Source organism: Melospiza georgiana, chromosome 5 (assembly GCF_028018845.1).
Source record: "Melospiza georgiana isolate bMelGeo1 chromosome 5, bMelGeo1.pri, whole genome shotgun sequence".
NCBI lineage: Eukaryota > Metazoa > Chordata > Aves > Passeriformes > Passerellidae > Melospiza > Melospiza georgiana.
In genome coordinates this window covers 20,725,144-20,747,082 of record NC_080434.1, presented here as the reverse complement: position 1 = coordinate 20,747,082, position 21,939 = coordinate 20,725,144, and the positions used below count along the sequence as shown (strand labels likewise).

General features: G+C 43.5%; 1 protein-coding gene across 7 annotated transcripts in view; it reads right to left on the bottom strand.

Moving 5' to 3' along the window:
• The window catches only part of EPHA5 (EPH receptor A5), a 192,951-nt gene that overhangs the window by 82,070 nt on the left and 88,942 nt on the right, over positions 1–21,939 (bottom strand). For all 7 annotated transcript variants that reach the window (XM_058024732.1, XM_058024735.1, XM_058024734.1 and 4 more), the window contains exon 4: positions 4,830–4,985. In XM_058024732.1, the coding sequence (XP_057880715.1) occupies positions 4,830–4,985 (156 nt within the window). The remainder of the gene's footprint in view (positions 1–4,829; positions 4,986–21,939) is intronic.

Here is a 21,939-nt window from a genome sequence, read left to right as displayed (position 1 = left end):
AGGATGCCAGCATGGCACTGGCAAGGCTGTCCAAGCAGGAGCAGCTGCTGCAGAGGTACCAGAGCACCTGCACAAAGTGGGCTGCTTCTCCTCATCCCGGTGGGAAAGGCCATGGCTGGGCACGCAAAGCCCACTTGCAGGCACCTTCTCAAGACTTGCTTCCTCACAGAAGGTTTTTGTTTTGAACAGGCTTGTGTTGCAATGAAGGGCAAGCTGCAGATACACCCTGAAGACAATGTGAAAGGACAAGCAAGAGTCTCATGCAAGATATCCTCGTGTTAAGTACTCAGGGAATGCTAATGAATGAGGAAGAAAGAGGAAATTTATCAAAGCAAGCCAGGATGGATTTTAGTCACAGCACCACCAGTAACTACTCAGCAAGGGCTGGGATTTTTGCGAGGGAAGGCAACACAGCACACTCCTCTACAGTTTGAATGAAGTTGTCAAAACCCATGAGCAGTTCCTTGAAAAGGGTCCAATGAGTAGCTTCACTAGCTAGACATCCATATGAATCCTAACAGGCTGACTTAGGCTGTCATCTTCTTGTTTTGTTGTGATAACTAAACTCGATTCGTTATTTAAAACAGGCAGTGTTGCAAAAATGAAATCACCTTATAAACCAGAAGCATTCTCCTCCATTTCCTTTTTCTATTTCCCTCTCTGAGTCTATAAAATTTGTAACACTGATAAACTGAAACACTGCAATGATTTCGACTCAAGCTGTTCTGATTCAATGAGAAACTCGCTGCCAGAGGAAATAAATAATCCTGATGTATTTTTTTGTTTTGTTTTTCAGAGGAAAAGCAGTTGATGAAAAAAAGCTAAGTTGGCTTAGGAAATGCCAGATCATCTTTGTTTTGTTCTGTGATCCCTTCAGATCCCTACAAACAGGAAGCAATCCACTCCCAAGCTGCACCCCAGGGATGCAGCACTATTGAGCTAATGACACCAACACAGAGCCCAAGTCAGGACCATTTTCTGCAGTGTCATACTTGTACTGATATAATGGAAACTATGGAATTCATCACTGGAGCTGTATGGAGTTGTATGTGCTGCACTTGAGGATTTTTTATATGTTTTTTACTGGTTAAATTGCCCTATTTTTTCTTCCACTAGATGAATGCCCTTTTGCTGATGCCAGTACTCAAGGAAAAAATAGAGAACACAGGCACAAGAAATACTTACTGGACAATGTGTCTTTAACAGGGGATAAATTATTACTTTTGTAAAGTCACCAGAGGTTTTTACTTGCTTTGTACAGAAAAGTCAGCTACTCTTCCTGAAGGCTTAAAAACATCAGCTTCAGTGGAAATGCTTTAAAACTGGCTTTTGTAACCTATAAAATTAGTGTTCTCCCAAGGCCTCAGAGAAAGGTCTTTAGTAGAATCCTGAAGCTGTACCTGAATAAAACTTGGCTAAACCCCAGCTGGGAGAACAAAAAGGTGTTTTGCCTTCAGAACAGGGGGGCCCTAGATCTGCTAAGGTGGTTCAATTTCCAAACTCATGTTGTCAAGGGCACAGATATTAGTCTACTCAGTTTTAAAAAGATCTATGTAATTTTTGAATTTGCAACTTTATCCCCTCAGATTCACTCCTTTTGCACCACAGTTTTCTGACAAGAGGCAAACACTTTCTGAAAACAAAAATATTTCAAAACAAATGTATTTTCTAGATGGACAGCAAACCTGTTGTTTACTGATGCAAATATTTTCCCAACATGCACTGAGCAACAATAAAGCTACTTGTAAGAGACATGAGGAGAAAAGAAAAAGGTGAAACTGTTTTGGTTTTAAAGAGATGTTGTGCAAGGAACTGAAGCTAGGATTACTTAGTTGAGAAGAAACAAAATGCAATTACTTACTGGAAGATGCATAATAATATTAAAATAATTCTGAAATATCCATCAGGACCAAAATTCTTTCCTTTTTTGTTTGAGAGCACTAATTATTTCAGACTGCATCACAGCACAATCAGTTTCAAAATTACCAACCATTACTTATAAGACATACTTAAGAAAGTGGAAAAATTGAACAAAAATGTATTCCTCCCTCTCCCTGTACTTAACTGAGCAAGTGACAGTGATACAACAGCTAGTTTTCTTTAGTGATGCTGGTGGTGGTGGTGGTGGGGAGACTCATGCAGCTTGGAACTGAAAAACTCTCACTTTAAATTAAGAAAATGTGATTTTACAGCTATACTGAGTGGCAAGGGGACTGCAGGTGTAGATGTGGAAATAAACATTGATGTATTCTCTAAAATTAACTGCATTTCTTGTTGAAGGAATCCTATGAATATTATTAACTTCTGTGGCAATAAATAATAAAAACATTAAAAAAACCTCTTGCAATATTTTCTTGCCACTCATGACTCAAGTCTCTCTCACTTTTGTTTTATCTCATGATGAGCTGTTGCCTTGCAGATGTAACTGGACTGGTTTAGAACATCAGTGTTGCTACCTAGTCTTTCCTGCCCCTGCCAAAATCCTCTACCCCTGCTGCTGAGCTGGCACAGCACATGGAGCCCTCCTCATCACCTCTGGCAAACAGAGCAGTATTAGGACAAAATCCTAAAGAAAGATGCATGGGGAAGGTGAGGGTGACAGAAGCACATGGAGAAGGCTCAGATATTCCACCCTGCTTTTGGGGTGGTAGAGTGAATGCCAGCAGAGGTGCTGCAATGTCCTCAGCTGTGGCTCTGGGGTTTGCAGTGGCAAGCAGATGCTGAGCTGCACCTTGATGGGTGTTAAACTTCTCACCTGCCCCAGAAGGACTCTGCACCCTTCCAAGCCATATCCTAACACAGCTTCAGGCACCATATCTGGGCCTTAAACTAGCTTACAGTCAGCTCTCAAAACAAAAGTAAAACCCACACTGAAAGGAAACCACCCAAACAGTAAAAGCCAATAAACTTAGACAGTCACCAACAATAAATAAGCACAAAATCCCGAAACAAACATTAAAAGAAAATCCCATGGCATTTGCAGAGTTGGAAATTACAGCCTTCACCTAAGAATTTCAACTGCACTAGAAACCCGGGAGAGACAGGCTCTTGAACTTCATTTCTTTTTAACAGGAGTTGTTCACCTCACTTGCCTGTGACTCTCTGAACCCTGCTGATGCTGCTCAGGCCACAGGCATGCATAAACATCCTCCTCTGGGATGGCAGCTCCTTCCCTGGCTAAAGCAGCAGCAGGGCAGACTGCATGTGCGCCTTTCCATTCTGGGAAGGGCAGAGAGCAGCACCACTGACGGTGGGCAGGAGGCACAGCACACACCACAGTCTGGCATAACTCTCTCTCAGTTGCTGGCATTGGCTCTGTCTGCACAGAAAAGCCTACTTTATGAGTGTTCCAGAGCTCAGTGTGTTTCCCAATACCATGCTGGACCGCATTTATCTCAGTTTTTTTTAAGTCAGGCCAAGGGGTAAAATGAACATCAAGAAATGCTGCTATCAGATTTTTCATGCTATAACCCACTCAGGCTATGCCTCCAAGAGACTCTGGCACACCTATTTAATAAACTGGGAAGTGCTTGCCTGACTCACCCCCCAGACCTCTTTGATCTGACAGCACCAGTGACTCCAATGCTGCCTAAGGCTGCCTTCTCCTTCCCCGCAGCACAGCTTCCAACAGCCATGCTCCTTTGCCTGGTGAAAATCAAAGGCAGAGTTCAAGGGGCCCAATTCTGCTCCAAGTGCTTCCTGCAGGCAAGCAGGGAGCTGCCAAGGGCAGTTTCCTTTGAGAGAGTGTGTCGCCAACAGGAACAGACTTTTTCTTCCTCTTTTTGAAGTGGAAAGATGGGGAGATAGGAGGGACATTTGTATTCACTGGGAAAGGCACAAAAGCCACTACCATCTCTACATGATGCAAAGTACTTCCCTACAGTATGGAAGTCACCACTGCACCATTGTCCAGTGGCTCTGAGTATGTATGGAGTCATAAATCTACTTTTTCCTCCATTGTTTAAGTTTCTTGGAAGGCCCAACTGCTCCTACACCAGAAGTTCAACTCCATTTCAGTAATTTTCAATCACTTCTGCACCACAAAAGTTACATTTGGACAGCCCCAGCTCAGATCTGCGCTATACTCAGCAGGACTAGGTGGGGGCATGGAAATTGTGGCCTTAAGTATCTGAAGCATAAACTGAACAAGGGACTTTCAAGGTACAGCTGACAGGACAGCTCATGGATGGCAGGAGAAGGGTAAAATTAGTGATTCTCATTACACCAGCTCCACCCTGGCGTCCCAGTAGCCCAATGTGCCTGTTTCACTGCCCACCCCCTACACCCAGGGGATAAGTTCTACATTTTGGAGAAGCAGTTTCCCTCACAGAGTTTTGAGAAGAATGGCCATCTCCAGGCAGACTGGAAATATAGGGCTCTCTCCCAGCTTGTGTAGTGAAAATGAGCTACGGGATGACACCAAGCAGGGCCATGGAGATTCCATCCATGCCCACTGCTGGCAGGGACTATCCGCAGTTAATTCCGCGTGTGTGTCCCATGCTGGCACCCAAGCACACACCAACAGGGATGGCTGGTGCCATGTTAATGGCTGAGCCCCTCAGCAGTGCAGGGAGCAGACAGGGCATTTGCTCATTACAAAATCTCTTCCTAACTTGGATGGCAGCTTTCAAAGCAAAAAGCACTGAGAAGCCTCTTCTCTCGTAACCCGAAGTACGGTGGACAATGACAGTGACATTACAAGTGTGTCAAGACTAGCTCAGACTCCAGTGCAGAGCCTGAAAAAGCACATTAGTTAGTATCATAATGTCTAGTCACAGTACAGGAACAGCTTGAAAGGATTAAAAACAACCCTATAAGCACATGCTTACTTGTACAGGCCATTGTAGGTGGGTCTGATTCCTTCCTAAAATAGTGTTCTTCACACAGGCAAGATGTGGATGCTTCATCAAGTGTGTAGCTGTGAGGGGGACATTTGCTGCAGGATGGACTGTGGGGTGAAGCTTTGAAGAACCCAGGTCTGCAGACTGTGAAAAGAAGAACCACAGGCTAAGCTCTCCCATCATAAAATTAGTCTCTTCACATTTCCTTTAAAAAAATACCCCATATCTTCAGCTATAAAACAGACAAATACTCACGAGCTATTTAGTTTGCATATTTTAAAACAGTCTATGCCACCAGCAGATAGTGCATACTTAAATATCTGCATGAAAAGATAATGTGAATTTGTTGATTATTTCTTTCCCCTAGCATCTGCCATTGCTGGATATTTATTTTCCTTGTTGAATGCATTAGAGGTAACATCATCTGGGCTCTGCTTTAGAAAACATTACTGTGATTTTTTTTTTCGTTCAGTCTTAGGAAAACAGGTAAAATACATTCCATGGTTTTTTGTTTAAGATGTTCTACACCCAGAAATCAATGTCTCAGCAAACAAATAGCAACACAGTGGTGGAGGGGATCTCAAGATCGACATCTTTAAGACATTGTGATAAGGCTACTTCCCTAGGGTCTTTCCCCCAGCAAACCTGTGAGGAATTTTAAAGTGCTCCATATGACAGGCTGTTCTGGGTATAGTCTGAACCAGGCATGCTAACCATACAAGATATTTCTTCTAGCTCCAATACATATGCATGACGAAGGACAAAGACTTGATCTGAAAGCTGCGTTTTTTCTTACAAATCCACGGCTATGGGTAGCTTGGGATTTTTTTAAGTAGTTTGAAATGAATACAGTAATATCTTGTTTCCATCCTCCTGAAACAAGTGCTTTTTCAGCTATGAAAAGCTCTCTGAGCTTCACCTGTGTGTGTACACTCTGCCAGAAGCAGTGATAGCCATAGTTTTGCAAGTGGTTTTTTTTTAGGAAAAAACCCAGCTGGCTCTGTATCATACCATTAATTACAAATGCACTGTTAGCAAAAGGAGGAAATGTTGATTTTCTGTTTGTCTCAAAAAACAGAGGCATAGGGACATGTTTAAGCAGCTCCAAAGTGCTGTTACCTTTCTTCCTTCTGAATTGCTTTAAAATATTTCTGCCCAGTATGATATTAATGATGCACAGATCTGCTAGCAGACTTGAAGAAGTTACCTGTAAATCCCAGAGCCTTTCCATCTGCATTCAAACTCTCCCAGCTGTAATTAGCTTGCAAAGGAAATGAGTTCACAGCGAAAGCATTAATATTATCCCATCAGGAATGTCCCAGACAATCACAGCATGTACTAAAACTCAGCAAGTGATGACAGAATTCATCTTCACCATAGGTAAAGTATAGGTTTTTACTAGTGCTCCCTTTCCTCTGATGGACCAACTAGGACAACTGCTTCTAAAGTTGGCTCTCTGTAGTACCAGAGAAACTCCCTTGACATCTTCCCTTTTACGTCAGTAGCTTCTCCACCAAAGGTGAGACCCTTGCACATCAATTCCCAACTCCCAGAGCTGAACTGTAGGTCTTTGGTGATGAAGATCACTCATGCATCAAATGTGTGATTCAAGAGCATCCAACAGACCTCCTCCAGACCCACCTCCACAGCCTTGCCTGGACTGTGCACCTCTCAGAGCAGGCACCACACAGCCCTGAGCAGGTCCCAAGCTCAGCACAGGCTGCCAGGGCACTCCCATGGATCCCAGGCTCAGCACAGGCTGCCAGGGCACCCCCATGGATCCCAGGCTCAGCACAGGCTGCCAGGGCACCCCCATGGATCCCAGGCTCAGCACAGGCTGCCAGGGCACCCCCATGGATCCCAGGCTCAGCACAGGCTGCCAGGGCACCCCATGGATCTGCAGCCTCTCTGCCCTGCTGCATGGGGTGATCAGCTCCCTTCTGACCTCCCCAAACCAACACCTTCCCACTCTATCCCACAGCTTCCTTTCTTCCCACAACACAGGCAGAGAACAACTGGTTGGACTGGAGGGATTTACAGGTTCTAAAAACCCATTTTCCAAAATTGCTCATCATCCAACTAGTGTTCCATTCCTAGGCTGTGGTATCCATCTGCAGTGCACACTTATTCTGCTTGGTGCCCGGACACCAGGACCAGTGAACAGATCAAGGGCTGAATCTGTGCTTGACGGCTTTCAGCAGACTTGCCACAAGCTGCCCTTGTGATTTATGGCACATCCCTCAGTTTCCAGCATACACTTAAATTCCTTTATTTACTTTACAGTCACCTTCAAATACTGCCCTACCTACAGCAAAGACTGTTACAGAGTCTCTGGAGAGTCTTCTGGGAGAGCAGATCACCAAATGGTTCCTCTCTAGCCCACAGTTTGTATTTCAAGGCCAAATGAAACACCCTTGCACACGCAGACAACAGAGGTGGGGAAATGACAGCACGAAAATGTGCAACATGTAAGGACAGCAGTGCACATCTATGGTGTACTCAATGTAATTAGCCCTCAAAAAAGGACCTGAATTTATCTCATTATGTTCTATCAAGACAGACAGAAAATCATTACAGCACAAGAGTTTACTGTGCTTCTATCTTGTGCAAAGCAGCAAACGCAAAATAAGTCAGTTTTCCTTAACAGATTTGAAATGAGGTGTAGCTTGTTGATGATAGTACAATACATACCTCACCTCAAAGGGAATGTGTGGTTTTCATGAATAAATGTGGAGCCAAGAGATGCACAAGGCAAATAACCCATGTCTTAATGAGAGATGTGAAATAGAACTGAACTAGACTAATTTTTGTATAAACTGCAGGCTCTCATGGGTCAGGTAAGTCTCATTTGTATTCAAAAAGTATTAGGAGGAATGCTCAAGAGCATTACGTTACACTGAAGATTTCAGCATGAGTTCTCAAAACAAACAGGCAGCATAGCAGCATCCTGTTGGACTGAGGTGAAATATTCCTGTTTCAGTTAGAAAGGAAGAATTCAGGGATAGGAGATGGGCTATTAAAAAAAGGGAAGGACAGGAAATCAAAATCAATGCAAGAAGGGCCACAGTGAATGGTCTTGGCTGAATCCACACACCTGAAACAGATGCTTTGGAGAGGACAGGGGGATTTTCAGGGTTCCCCAGCACAGTCTTCCAGGCTCTCATGACCAGCAGCTCCTGATGGAAGCCATGCTTGCACTGCCACACTCAAGAACAGAAGCAGCTGTATCTGCATGGGTGTCTCAGGCACAGCTTGTATCTACTACAACACCTCCCTCTGTATCCTTTCCTGTGTTTGCTTTGCACACAGCACAGAGGAGAGGAGAGGACAGCCTGTGAGATGGTTCCAGCAGCAATTGTTTACCAGGCAGAGATGCTGTGATGGAATGGACCCTGCTTAGATGGAAGCTGACCCAGGGGCACCCTACGCCTCCACGTTGCAGAGCAATATCAGAGCAGGTGGATGAGCACAGTCTCTGCTGGGCTGAACAGCCAAAAGCAGCAGCTGGTACCCTGCCCATGTTCTGCCACTGGTGGCAATGTCTCAGACATTTTGCAAATTTCTTTCAGAGCAGAACAGGGCCAAAACTTACCTTGCATGTACCTTGGGTTTTGGTCTCTTATCTTACCATTCGTCTTCTGACAGTCAATCTTATAATCTCTTCATGAAGTATACATGGCTTTATTTAAAATTACATGGGCGTCTGGTGTTTAATTCCTAATTAAATCTTATTTTAGTCTTCTTATATTTTTATCTCAGTATTTCCAATTCACCAGTGATTCAAAGGATACACAGAACTCGCACAGTACAGTCATAAGATAATGGTGCTATCTATCTTTTAAAGGGGATAGGAAAGCAGGAGAAATAAGATGAGCTTAAGGCTCCCCATAATCTGCTGCAAGCCAGCTGAAAAGAAATGAAATCAAGTTTGAAGCTGTTGATGAGATCTGCTTCTTTCTTCTTAATATTAAAACCCTTTAACTGATTAACAGCCAGTGATGTGTGAAAATAGTCTTTAAATTAAATCGGTTGCTAGAAAAAAAATTATTATTTTTAGAGTCAGCAAATACGCCATAAACAACCTGCCAGTGTTAGGTACAAGTGGGATGTGTTTCTGTTAGTAGCACATCCATTATTAGCAAATCAATTTCACTCTTTTTATTTTTAATAGCAACCACAAAATGTGGCATGCACAGAGCATTAACATCTGTGCAGCTTCTTGCTGCACTCTTTAAAGGGGCCAGAGAGAGATGGCTGTGGTGAAGGATGGCAGCAAGAGCATCTTGGGATTGCAATGGCATGGGCTGATCCCCTAAACCAACAGCAATTGGATTAGAAACTGTCTCTTGTACCTTGCAGAGCAGAGCCCACAAGAGCCATGCTGAAGGACACTGGCTCCTGGAAGGAATGTGGGTGGATGGAGGTAGAACCACTGGTCCTCTTACAATGAAAACTGGCCTCTGCCAACATGCTGAAGGTGCTATAGGTATATAATGTGCTATACCAGTGCTAGAGACAGTGAGTACTGGTGAGGAGACAAAGCAAGAAGAGGGGAGAACAAGCCACTAACAACACCCAGCTGGGACTACTTGCCAGATTATTTTCTGCAAGCCTTAACATCCAGTGGTTTGCAGCTCATCCCTGTAACCATGCCTTCCCTGAGCTTTGGCTGAAGACTGCAGCCAGCAAGCAGGGCTGCTCTCCTCCCCAGCTCCCCATGCCTCCGCTGCACGCTGACCCAAGGCAACACATGCTGGAAGCAAGGACACACCCAAGGCCTTCCATACTCACATGACCATGGCAGCAAAACCACCCAACTGTCACTGAATTATTAAGGCTGGAAAATACCTCCAAGATCACAGAGTCCAATTTGTGACTGAACACCAGCATGTCAACTAAACCACAGCACCAAGTGCCATATCCAGTCATTTCTTGAACACTCCTAGGGATGGTGATGCCATCGCTTCCCTGGGAAGCCTATTTTAATGCTTGAAAACCCTTCCAGTGAAGAAATTCTTCCTGATTTCCAACCTGAACCTTCCCTGGTGCAGCTGGAGGCCATTTCCCCTCATCCTGTCACCAGCTGCCAGTCAGATGTTTTCCTTCCTAAAGTATGTCCAGCCTTCCGGGACCCTTTTTTTATTAAGGGCTGTATCTGAACCAGTGTTCTGAAAAGGCCAAAGTCTGCCAAAGTCTGTTCTGAAAAGGCCCAAGTCCAAGGCAGGTTTTGTAGACCCCTTTCCTTGCCTCACCAAGAACTGAACACTTTATAATTCCTTGGTCACAATGCCCAAGGTGGCCCTTGACTCCCACTTCTCCCACCAGCCCTACTCTCTTCATAAGCAGCAGGTCCAGCAGGGCACTGCCCCTGGTAGGCTCACTCACCAGGTGTGTCAGGAAGTCCATATTCCACACACTCCAGGAACCTCCTAGGCAGCCTCCTCGCCACTGTGCTGAGTTTCTAGCACACATCCAGGAAGTTGAAGTGTCCCACAAGAACAAGGGATAACGTGAAACATCAGCCAGCTGCTTGTAGGATACTCTATCAGTCTCTTTATCCTATAATTAGTATTAGTGTGAATTCCAGTTTTGTCCCTGTAGAGAGAGAAGCTAGGAAACATGACCCTATAAGCCTTGAAACCCCAGGAGATATAAAAAAGGTCCAACTTATTACTCTTTCACACTCTTGAGATGCTGGGAGGATAAGCTCACAGTACTTAAGTGCTTAGGATCAGTAAAGTGACCTTTCATATGTCCCAGAACATAAAACTCAAACAGAAATTACACTGTCTCCCTTGCAGAGCACCAAATTAGTCTCCACAGTAATCAGAAACCACAAGTGTAACTCATAAGGTAGTGCCACTAATCCATAAATAAAGCTAAAGGACTAAATCTAACAAAAATTAATGAGAATAAGGATGCCTACCCTAGGTGGAGCACAGGTTATCTGACTGAGGTTTCCTGAGCCTGGGAAGACCCCTGGCTTCCTTCACATCCTCAGTCCCATTTACCTTTCCAGACTGCCAACTTCTTCAGGCAGGGACACACAGCTCAAATTGTCACAGCTTTTAAAACTAAGCACAGTGGAAAACTCTCTGCCCCATGGACAGACCCATAGTCCACAACGAAGCAGCTCTCAGCAGAAACATGAGCAGGATATGGAGGGATGTGCATGTATATGTGTGTATGTTTTCAGCTCTGTAGCTCATCAGCTCTGCTTTCATTAGCACATTGCTCCAGTGCAGGGAATATGCCCTGAGAGTTGGAGGATCTGAGCAAAAACAAGCTACAAACAAATCAACCCCTGTTCTCTTGAGCTGCCATGCCTTGAAGTGTTTGTACTGAGAAGAGGGTGCTGCTGCCTCTTAGACGTGTCCAAAACCTATAAAAGGGTTTAGCGAGGTACAGTCTTTACAATGTGGAATCAATTAAAATGCTGAGAGGCTCCAAGCCTCAGCTTGTGCTCCTGACACGCTCTTTTACTTACAAGAAAAAACAAAACAGAAAACCACAATGGACTGTCTTCGTGCCTCCCAACAAGCATAAACATATGATTGCCAAGCTCTTCTAAAAAGTGTTTCAAGAACTACAGCAACCCACCACAGAGCATCCTTTTGCAGAATTTACAAGCAGGCTCCCAAGAGCTAATCCAGCCCTCCCTACAAGCTTTCCTGAACTGCAGGCTGACACTGAAATTGCTGCCAAAGCTGCAAAGCTACAGAAAAATGTGTAAAATGCCCAGATTATATCTATTTTAGGCTTGGTCTCTTCTATCTGCAATAGTGCAATGTTGCTTCCTGTAGCATGCCTTGGGGATTTGAAGGGAATTAAATAAATACCCACTAATAAAACATTGTAATTTGAAGCTGCTGGTTCACTTCAATCCAGCAGACTTGCCAGCATCTTTCAGGAAGCCCAGCACCCAGTGCTGCAGTCCAAGAACTGCTAAAGGTCCTTTTAAATGATGTCCTGGAGCTTGCTGGACAAGTGAGGCATCTACAGGCTCTGCACTGTGAAAAATAGAGACTCGGCCTCTAGCTTGAATGTCAACCAATTCATGCATCTCAAATGGGAAATATTCTTTAAAGCTTTTTTTCTTCTGTTCTGAGAAAACATTGTCTTTTGATGCTGTCCTGCCCAACCCCACACTAACTCAGGCTGAATTATTTCCACTCTGCGTTGAAATCAGCTCTAGCTCTGAATAAAAAAACAACCTTAAAAACTAGAATATAAATAAGTTAGTGCTTTCAGTTCCGTCCTCTGAAATAGCACTTTTTTCTATCTCGTGGCTCACTAAATTGTCACACAATAATTTATGACATAACCGTAGTTGCTAGAAAACTAAGAATTAACTGCCACTAATGACATTAATGTCTTTCTTGTAAATGGTATAAAACTTTATCACATGGCATCGCTCTGAAAAATTCATCAAATTCCCAAGTAATTCAAGACATAAAAATACCTAGAACACAACACATTTGAAAACGCTCATGCTTACATTAGTATCTTAATGGGCTATATTTCTGCACATTCTGACTTTGCTCTAAAGAAGATTTTAAAGCAATCAATGAGGCAAAACCTGAGTCAAGCCTAAATTCTCAGCAGCATGATGGAGGAGCAGGGAAAGAGATTTATACCGGCATATATGCAAACCCACACTATCATTTGGGTTGATTTCACAGAAGGAAAGCAAGCTACGAAAAATAAATGGTCTTAGGGGAAACAGAAGATTTTTCAAAAGCATTTAGCACAGCACAGGCTAGCTCCCTGTGCCAGCTGCAGGGCTAGGCAGCTGTGCTTGGGTTTTGTGGGGTCTTCCTTTTTGCCAAACTTACCTGTCCAAAAAAAACCTGAGAGAAACTAGTACACTTCTAGAGAAAGCACTTAAGGTGAAGTGTCATTTCCTAGCAAACCCAAAATTTCTGTGACCAGCAGCTGCATGCTTTTGCAAGCATGTACAAGGGCTCCTTCAGCTCTCAGCATAGGCAGCACCTGCAGTCTTCCTTGCTCTCTGGCTACAAGGGACAGATCCAGGTTCATCTCACTGAACCCCAACTATCTGGCTTACAATAAAAAAAGGAAGTCCACATCCTGTTGCTGTAGCTTTTCCGCCCATCGCATTTATAAAGTACGTATCTTCACAAATCTCTAGGTCCACAAAAATCTATCTGTGTATCTTCAGTTTGTTCTCTGGGGTGTGGGACAAAGATGCACTTAAATTACTCCTAAATTACCGTCTCAGTTTTTTTAATGAAGACAAACTGAAATCATTTTACTCCCTTAAATAGAGGAAGCCATGATTTACAGTGCTGCACCTAAAGGAAAAATACAATTTAAGACACAGAAGGCAGCACAGACACATTTGTTTCCTCACGCTCATAAACATAACTTAAGATGCCCGGCTCCACACATAATCCAAGAGGCACAGGAGTCTATTTTGGGGGTTTGTGCACACAAAGACACACACACACACCCGGGTTATCCTTTGTTATGCGAATGGCGACTTCAACATTCAAGCTGCAGTGTCTGCTAAGCGAGGGGAGGATTGATGGACAGGGCACGCAACTCCCTCGAGTTCCACAGCAGCATTGACTGAATAGCAATAACAACATCGTCTCTAAAGGCACTGGGGGGACAGGATCAAACTTGAAAATGATGCAGCCAAAACCCCCATGTCCATCTGTACACACCTATTAGAGACAGTAATGCAAAGATCAGTTGGCAAAATCTCCTGGAAAATAGGGCTTTTCAAAGAGCCCTGTGTTTGCTGGCACAATACTACAATGGAAGGGTTTTAGTCTTATGGTTCAGTCTGCCATAAGGATCTGGAGCCCAACCGGCAAAGAAAGAAACATTCTTTAATTATGCTGTGGTTTGGACAACTGCAAGCCACTGTGGTTAAGAAATATGATGATTGGGAGGATTTATTTTGATGATTAATGCCATGTGTGTTTACTCTACCAACATTTTAAGGTTTTAGCCTGAACTAATGAACTGTACATATGCAGACAGTAAAGAGAATTAAAAATTCTTATAATGTTTCTCTCCAATTGGCTCTACCTTGCTTAACTTCGTTTGTGTGAACAAGATTTCTTGCTGGTATAAAACCAGCCTTTCCTCTGCTGAATATTCGGTCCAAAATAGGCAGCATCCCACCAATCTACAGTGATGCTAACACCTACTCAAAAGGATCCTTTCAAAGCCGGCGTCAAATGTTTAAGGGCTTGTTTGCTTCTAGCTTTATGATCATCTGTCTCAGGAGGTAAATTCGGCAGGATTGGCTGTAGACAATTTGGTTTAAAATTGTTCCTCTGTAATTTATGGCTGAACATATGTCACTCCAGACACAGCTATTCAGATTCCATCAGAGGGTGACGGAGATGGATCTTCTATAGTCCTGACCAAAAAAAGATAGGAAGGATTTATCCAGAGTTGACAGAGCTAAGTGTGCCAAATGGGTTTACACACAGAACAATGACTTTGGGGAAGTGATGCTTCTTGGTGTGTGGGTTTTGCTGGGGCATTTTGTTGTCATTGCAAATTTAAGGTGCAGGTGATGCTAGCCAATTTTGCTGTGGGCAGGCAGCTGAGAGGGGCACAGAAAGAAACATGGACATATCTCTTGGGGAACACCTTCCTTCAGTCTGTTTCCTTCCACAAAAGCTCATGGACTTTTGCACTGGAGCATGCTGATTGGAGTTACAAAAGGAGGTCTCACTGAGCTAAATTCTGCCCTGATATGCATACCACAAGATGCTATGGCTTGTTAGGCCACAAATCAAGGAGGGTGTGCAATGAAGACATGGCAAATATTAATACCTTGAGAAATTTAACCAGGAGAGCTGAGCAAGCTCTAAACACACAACCAAGTGCAGAAACATCAGTTATCCTGTCACATGCAGATAGAATGCTTCATCATTTCAGTTTAATTAACCAGACTGACTGGTTAATTAGAACCAGACTTAAAAATACTGAGATTATTTGTTAAGTTGATTAAACTACCCCTTTGGGTCAGATGAACACTGCAACACTTTACAGCTCATCTGCCTTGCCAAGTAACTTCACCAAACAGCTCCTCTTTAGCAATAAGTTCAACAAAGGGCAACCTGAGGCACTGCTGACTCTTCCCATGCTTTTCTTCTGTGCTGCAATCCATCAGAGAATTTATTTCAGTACTGTTTCTCCTGTTTCTGGAGGAAAACTTGCCGCATTTAAAACATGCTCAAACACAAGATAAAACAATGTAACTTGACACTTTAAACCCCCTGGTTTTGAAGCCAATCTCAATACTATTTGGGCAGGAAGCCTAATGGCCTTTGGATGCTGGAGTTGGGTCATCCTTGCCATGAACTGGCTAGAATTGCCATGACTCCAGCCCAGTCAGAAAAATCCCAAAAGCCCAGAGGGGAAAAAAAAAGCAGTTATATCCCAAGATGATGTTTTATCAGACATATAAACATTACTTTCCATGTAACATAAACATTACTTTGCATACAAACAGCTCTTTCCTAAGACAAAAGCATGTATTGGGAGGAGACATCCTGCTAACAGCCCTGTCCATTGCCTCTTCTCAAAGGCTTTGCCCCAGAAATGGCTGTTTGACATACACAACTGTTCCAGAAATCCACATATGAAGCCAAAAGTAAAGCAAAGCAAACAATGCCTTCCCTCCTGCTACATGAAGCCTTACCATGATGTCCTTCCTGCCAAATCCATTTCCCCATACTGTAAAGCACTAGCCTGAAGCACACTATGCAGCAGCAATGCTGGCATTCTCACAGGCTTTTTATTTAAGGTTGGGAGCTGCCAAAGCTTGATTTATGGAGATTTAATTCTCAAACTATTATAAAGGAATACTGTGGCTCACATGTAGCTCACATGGCTCTCCAGCTATATCTAAAGAAATAAGCATTGCCTTTATGAGCTTGTTTGCTCTGGAAATCCAGCACTGCATTAATTTGTAATTTTTGCTGCATCTCTGCATCCTTGCATTGCATCAACTTGAACAGTCTTTCTAAGGCAGCTTGGGGAAAAAAAAAAACCCAAACCAAACCTTCTGCTTTAGAAACCCATTCATGTTGGATTTCTTCAAGAGAAGACTGGAAGACACCAGGAGAGGAGAAAAGGGAGCAGTTGGCATGGGCACAAGGGCACTGCACCCTTGGTTTAGCATAGCTATGTCTTGCAAGAAAAAAGATTGCAACCTGCTGGTCCTATGTCTCATGCACCACCATCCTCAACACCTTGCCACTCCTCATTGCCAGCTCCAGCTCCACACCTTGTTTCCAAAGCCTTGTCAAGGGCTGTGGCATCTGTCCTGTGATCCCCAGCAGGGAAGGGAGGCACAGGGAGGTGCTGCCTGTCCCCTCAGCAGCCCTGAAATGTACAGACTGCAGGAGAACATGAAGAATCAGTCTTGTCATGAGGAAGAGAAGGCCCAAAAAACCCAAAAGGGAAAAAGAGGTTACTAGTCTTTTTGAGAAAAAAGCCTGAAAATGAGAAAACCACCAGCAAAGCCAGCAAAAGGGGAATGCAAAATATCGAGTATTAATTATTTTATTTGAAGAGGAACACTCTGCACTGAAAGACCAAATAGGAGTTTCTGGACTCAAGTATGGACTGGTAATATTCTCCTCCCTGTAATCTCTCAGCCTCCCCAATATTTAGCATCCATTCCATATGGATGCACTTTTGGATGGTGGTTTCTTTTTAGATCCACTAGAGAGCTGCCAGAAACTTCTGTGGCTCTGACACTTAGCCCAAATACCATCTACAATTTATTTTTTTTCAAAGTTGTGCAAGTGGTAAAAATACAAGGTTCATTATTCCACGCAGAAATTCTCTCATCATCCAGCCAAATTTAAAAATAAATAGTTGCAATTAAATGTGTCGCTACATTATTTATGTAGATGCATTCAATTTGCAGAAAGCTGCTATAAAAATACTCCCCTTCAATCCACAGGAAATTTATTGCACTTTTATTGTATATTTTCTTCTCCCCGCTTAAATGTATGTTGCTCCCTGCCTTTTTTTTCACCCGTGTTACTTAACACATTATTTTCCAGCCAGTGTTTCTCCTACATTTGTCTTGAAAGAATGAGGGATGTAATCTAAATCCAAATGTTTCTTGATTATTTGTGAACAAGGCTGCTAAATGATTACTAGACAGATAATTCCAGTATTTCCCTTGAAATCAAGCACCACTCCTTGTCTCTGCATTTGGCTCTTACAGCTGTTGGGTAAATGATATGCACAAGGCTGCCCAAGGCTTCTGCGTGCATATTAATTCTGTCAGAAACTCCAGACACTAAAGAATTGCTAATTTAACAACAGACTGTGAAATTATTTTTTCTTTCTTTATTAATTACTGTGCTATTTGAAAGTGACTTCACTGCCCTGACTGTATCTGGCGTGAAGAACAGGGGGAATTTCATCCGGTGAGGAAATAACTGAAAGCTTTCTCCCCAGCAGTCCCTATACTCATAACCAAATATAAATATGGGAAACAACAGCTAATAAAACCAGGTTAACTTGCTGCAGGTGTTCCTCTGTCAATTTAGCCAGGTGATATTAGCAAAATCTGACAGGGAAGCACAGTGATATATTTCATTTGTGCCTTGACATTTTGATTCTGTTTGTTAGAGTGTATGTGCAGGGATCTGGCTTTTTCTCCAAGACCTCTATAGCTGTCAGTCTGTACAAACAGGATTTGACAAGATGTCCATTTAGCAGGATGGGAGGGCAAAGGAAAAAGAAAAAAAGAGATGGAGAAACCAGGTATCTGGGTGAAACTGCACTGCAGTGCAAAAATGGATGCTTTTCACAAACAGAGCAACTCAAAAAAAAAAAAAAAAAGAAAAGAGCAGCTTGATATGCAGGATCTGAGACAGTTTGCATCCTTTAATCAATAGCTCCTTCGAGAAAGGTGGCCAAGAATAACACAAATAGATGGCAGAGGAGAAAGAAGACAAAAGGCGAGAGCTGGAGAAGGCACAGGATCACTGAACACTCATCCACACAAGGATTTTTGGTGAGTCTTAATTATTTTTTAAAAAGAGAGATAAAAAAAGGATGCTTTCATTTCCTCAAGAGAAATTAGATTTAAGAATAAATCTAAACAGGAAATTTTGCTTTCCAAGGCTGCCTTTTTCCAGCCTGAGGAAAGAAGCAGAAGGTGATGAAGCTGTCTCTTCCAGGGATAATATAGGAATTTAGAAGCCTTCAGCTTGTTTCTTCCTGCAAAGAAATTTGGACCAGAAGCAAGCAAATGATTTACAATGAAACAGAGTACAAAATAGCTACAAAGATGAAACAACAGAAAATGAATGCAGCATTAAACAAGACATTACCCAGAGTTTAGAGATTTATGGTTACTGGCTGGTGTATAAAGATAAGAAAGGGAGTTTGATAGTCTGGGTGATTCCTGCCTCTCTGCAAGCATGGTTTAAAAGAAACACTGAATACACAAATCTAGCGTTAAAACTCAGAAATAAAAGCATTAATTTGTGGGGTTGTAACCATACCTTACCTTTCAAAATGTACCTCTACACACATCAGGCACAGCAGTGCTGCCCACAGGCTGCACAGCCAGCAAGGGCTTGCCCCTTCCTCCCCCAGAATGCACGGCAGCTGCTCCTGCCACATCTGCACCAGGCTGCAGAGAGGCATCTCCCTCCTGCCCTGCCCTCTCCAGGCCACGCAGCTGAACACACAGCTCCCATGGCCCAGCACACGCGAGAGATCACAGCACCAGTCCAGCACCCAGCCCAGCTCACACAGGAGCAGCTGGGTGCTGTCTGATGAACAGGAGAGCTGGGCACCCCACAGCTATGGGAGGGCACATAATACCACCACACACATCAACCTACAGCTCAGCCTGGGAGCAGGACCAAGCCACAACACCCACAGCAGGGCCAGACACCTCCAAAGCCACCAAGCCTGGTCCCAGACACCAGGAATGTCTGCAAATGACCTGCCACCCCCCACAAAAGGAAAGCTTGAATTAAGTTCGTGTCAAAAAAACCCCATGACAGACATCCCTGAGTAGTTTTGCACCTTCACAGCACTCCTGTATATCACCTCTGGCATGAAGTCATGAAAGGAGATCTCAGTTGAGCAGAGCCAGTCGTGTCCTCCTTACCTTGCTGCTCCACCGAGGTAGAAAATATGTATTACTGAAGCCTTAAAGTGCTTACAATTATTGCTGCAAACCCAGTAATCTCCACTGATGTAGGTAAATTGCTGATCTCTCTATCACTGTTACTTACAATGCAAAAAAACCTTGGGTTTTCTCTGCAGCTTAATAAAACCTGCGGGGAATTGGGCAAGGCTTTCATTCCTTATAGCCAGCCTTTAATGTAGAAGTCTAGATTTCCTGGAGGGGAGCTGAATAGTTTAGGATAATTAGTGATTTACATATAGAGCTGTCAACAAAGATACATGGTATTAAGTTACCATGATGAAGGGTTCCACCTTCTCAGTTGCTACGTTGGATTTGATTTTATTTAAAAATTCTGTATTTTAATTCTGCTCACATTCTGCAATCGCTAGTAAAGTGGCCTGAAGCGGACAGCAAGAGGAGAGCACTAAATCGAAGGCTTAAATCACTTCTTCCTCAGTTCCCCCTGGCAGATTTAAAGAGCAACCTGGCACTAATGCTTTCAAATAATATACTGCTGGACCTGACACAGCAGAGAAACTCTGCTTCAAATCACACAATGGTCCCGATGACCATGCAATTACAATTAACCTCCTGCCCGCTGTGCCTAATGACAAATGATCATGTGAATGATAGACTCGGGAAAGGACCCAGGTATCAGAAAAATTATTTCTGATTCTTACATATTTAAAAAGCCATTTTCAGTTAGGAAAAAGCCAAGGGACACTAATTTTAGTTTTGCATCCAAAAGAAATGAATAACCCTTGATAATACACATGCAGGCATAAGCACAGGCTGTCAGCCTCCTAGCAGCAAGAGGGATGCATGGAAGTCTCCTTCTGCCAGAGCTCAGTAATCGGAAAAGTACCAATATCCTCCACTGCTATAAATCTCAGCCCAGAACTGAGAGCATGAATTTTGTCCATGTTGGATAAAAAAAGGTAATATAACCTCAAAACAGCATGCAATATTTTTTGGCACACTTGCTGGGCCCGTGGGGTTCGCATTACAAGGTCACTAAGTAGGGAGTTATCCTGTGTTGTTCCATCAGGTTTTGTGCTTCTTCTGCTTTATGTCCCTCATCTCATACTTACCTTGAGACCTCTCTTTACCAGGGAGCAGCCTCCTCTCTGTGGTCACACAGCATCTTCAGAAGAAAGCAGAGCTATTTTCCAATCTGCTCCCTCTGCAGAAGAGGGAAGCACAAAGATCACACCATCCTGGGAAGTGCTGGGGGCACCCATTTCCTTTCCTGTACTCTGCTCTAATGGGATAAGAGTTTATTTGCCCCACTTGTGCTCCTGCTCAGATGATCTGTCAGCAAAGCACCTGGAGCGATCACTCCCTCAATTGTTTCACTGAAGCAAGCTCATTAATTTAAATAATTTTTTAAGGTTTTTGAGAAGACACTCATTCTAATTACTGTCCAGACCTGATGGGGCAGAAACCTCCAGTTTAGGAGCAACACGATGTGTGTGTGTGTATATGTATTTTTACATTTATATGTATAGGACATGCCTATGCAAATTCTGTCTCCCATTCTTCCTAAATGTGCCATTTTCCACATCTCCCAAGAATGGCAGAAGCAATATGGATATGGCCACTCACCATTTGAAAGCATCAAATCACTAGCAGGCACTGCCAGGACCTCTCCTGAAGCCAGAGCAAGCCCTTAGGCCCTCCTTGCTCCCGAGTCAAAGGATGGAGCCCCACCAGACACCCTGGGGCCGTACCCCCAGCCAAGATAAATGGGCAGCACCAAGCCTGGGCAGGCCCCTCCTGCAGAGCCTGTTATGGCAAGTATTTATGAAGTTGTATGCTGAGCTGTTTTATAGCAGCTAATCACAGGCATAACACAATTAGGAGATAAGCCTTGCAATGCAGAACATTATGTATAAGGGTTTCTACATATATTTATAGCACCTGTTTCAGCATGCCTTCAGACAGAATCTTCTCATGTAAAAGAAATATACTGTACTCTGGCAATTTATTCTGATACTTGATTAGGGAAACATTGCTTCATGAATTCTAAGCCATGACATTTCCACTAATCTTTCCATTTCAACAGCACAGAAAGGAATGTCTTTCATATCTCCATGCTTATCATTTTCAAGCTGAGTATATTATCTGCTCGTCTCTGGATTTACTTGATAGCTCTTAAAAAAACTAAAACAGACTACCACAGTCTGTGAAACTTATGTGTGGCTTACTTGGAGAGCTGTTTGTCAATCCAAAGATGAACAAATGTAGAAACTAGCTCTCATCTTTATTCTAAAGTATGTCAAATAAATAAAAAACCCAGATTGCTATCTGTTATTTCCCTTCAATGAGACTGCTGCTTGAAAGGTTACAAATGATGATGTTTTTGCTTTTGCAAAAGGCCACGCATTAAACTTCTCCTATTGCCTTGCAGGGATCAAACAGAGTCTGTTGGTTGTCAGATTTCCTAACCTTGCTCTTCTGCCACGCCCGCCATGCAAAGCCACCCCTGCCCTGCTCACCAGTGTGCCCCTGAGAGACCTCACCCTGCCATCCTTGCAGCCCCCTCCTTCTGATCCCCAGCCCCACAGGCATCTCAACACCTAAACAAATAGTCATGAGCTCCTCAGCTCCTGGAGTTTCCAAGTTACAGATTTAATTTTGTGTTGCTTGTCAGGTCCTTCAGCAGCATGAGCTGTGTGCCACAATACCTCGTCCCCTCACAGTTTTACCTGGGACTGCTCTCTAACCATGGAGCACCATATGGTCCTGTAACCTAGAACACAACCCATCAGCTTGTGAGGGGATAAAACTCGACCTGGAGATGTGTCCTGGGAGTGCACTGCTGCTCACAGTGCCTGCTCTAGGTTCCTCAAAGGGGCCAAGCTACAGCCAGCACAAATCAGGGGCCTTGAAAGATGCACAGCACTCTGCCTCAGCCTATGAATCCATTCCCAAGGC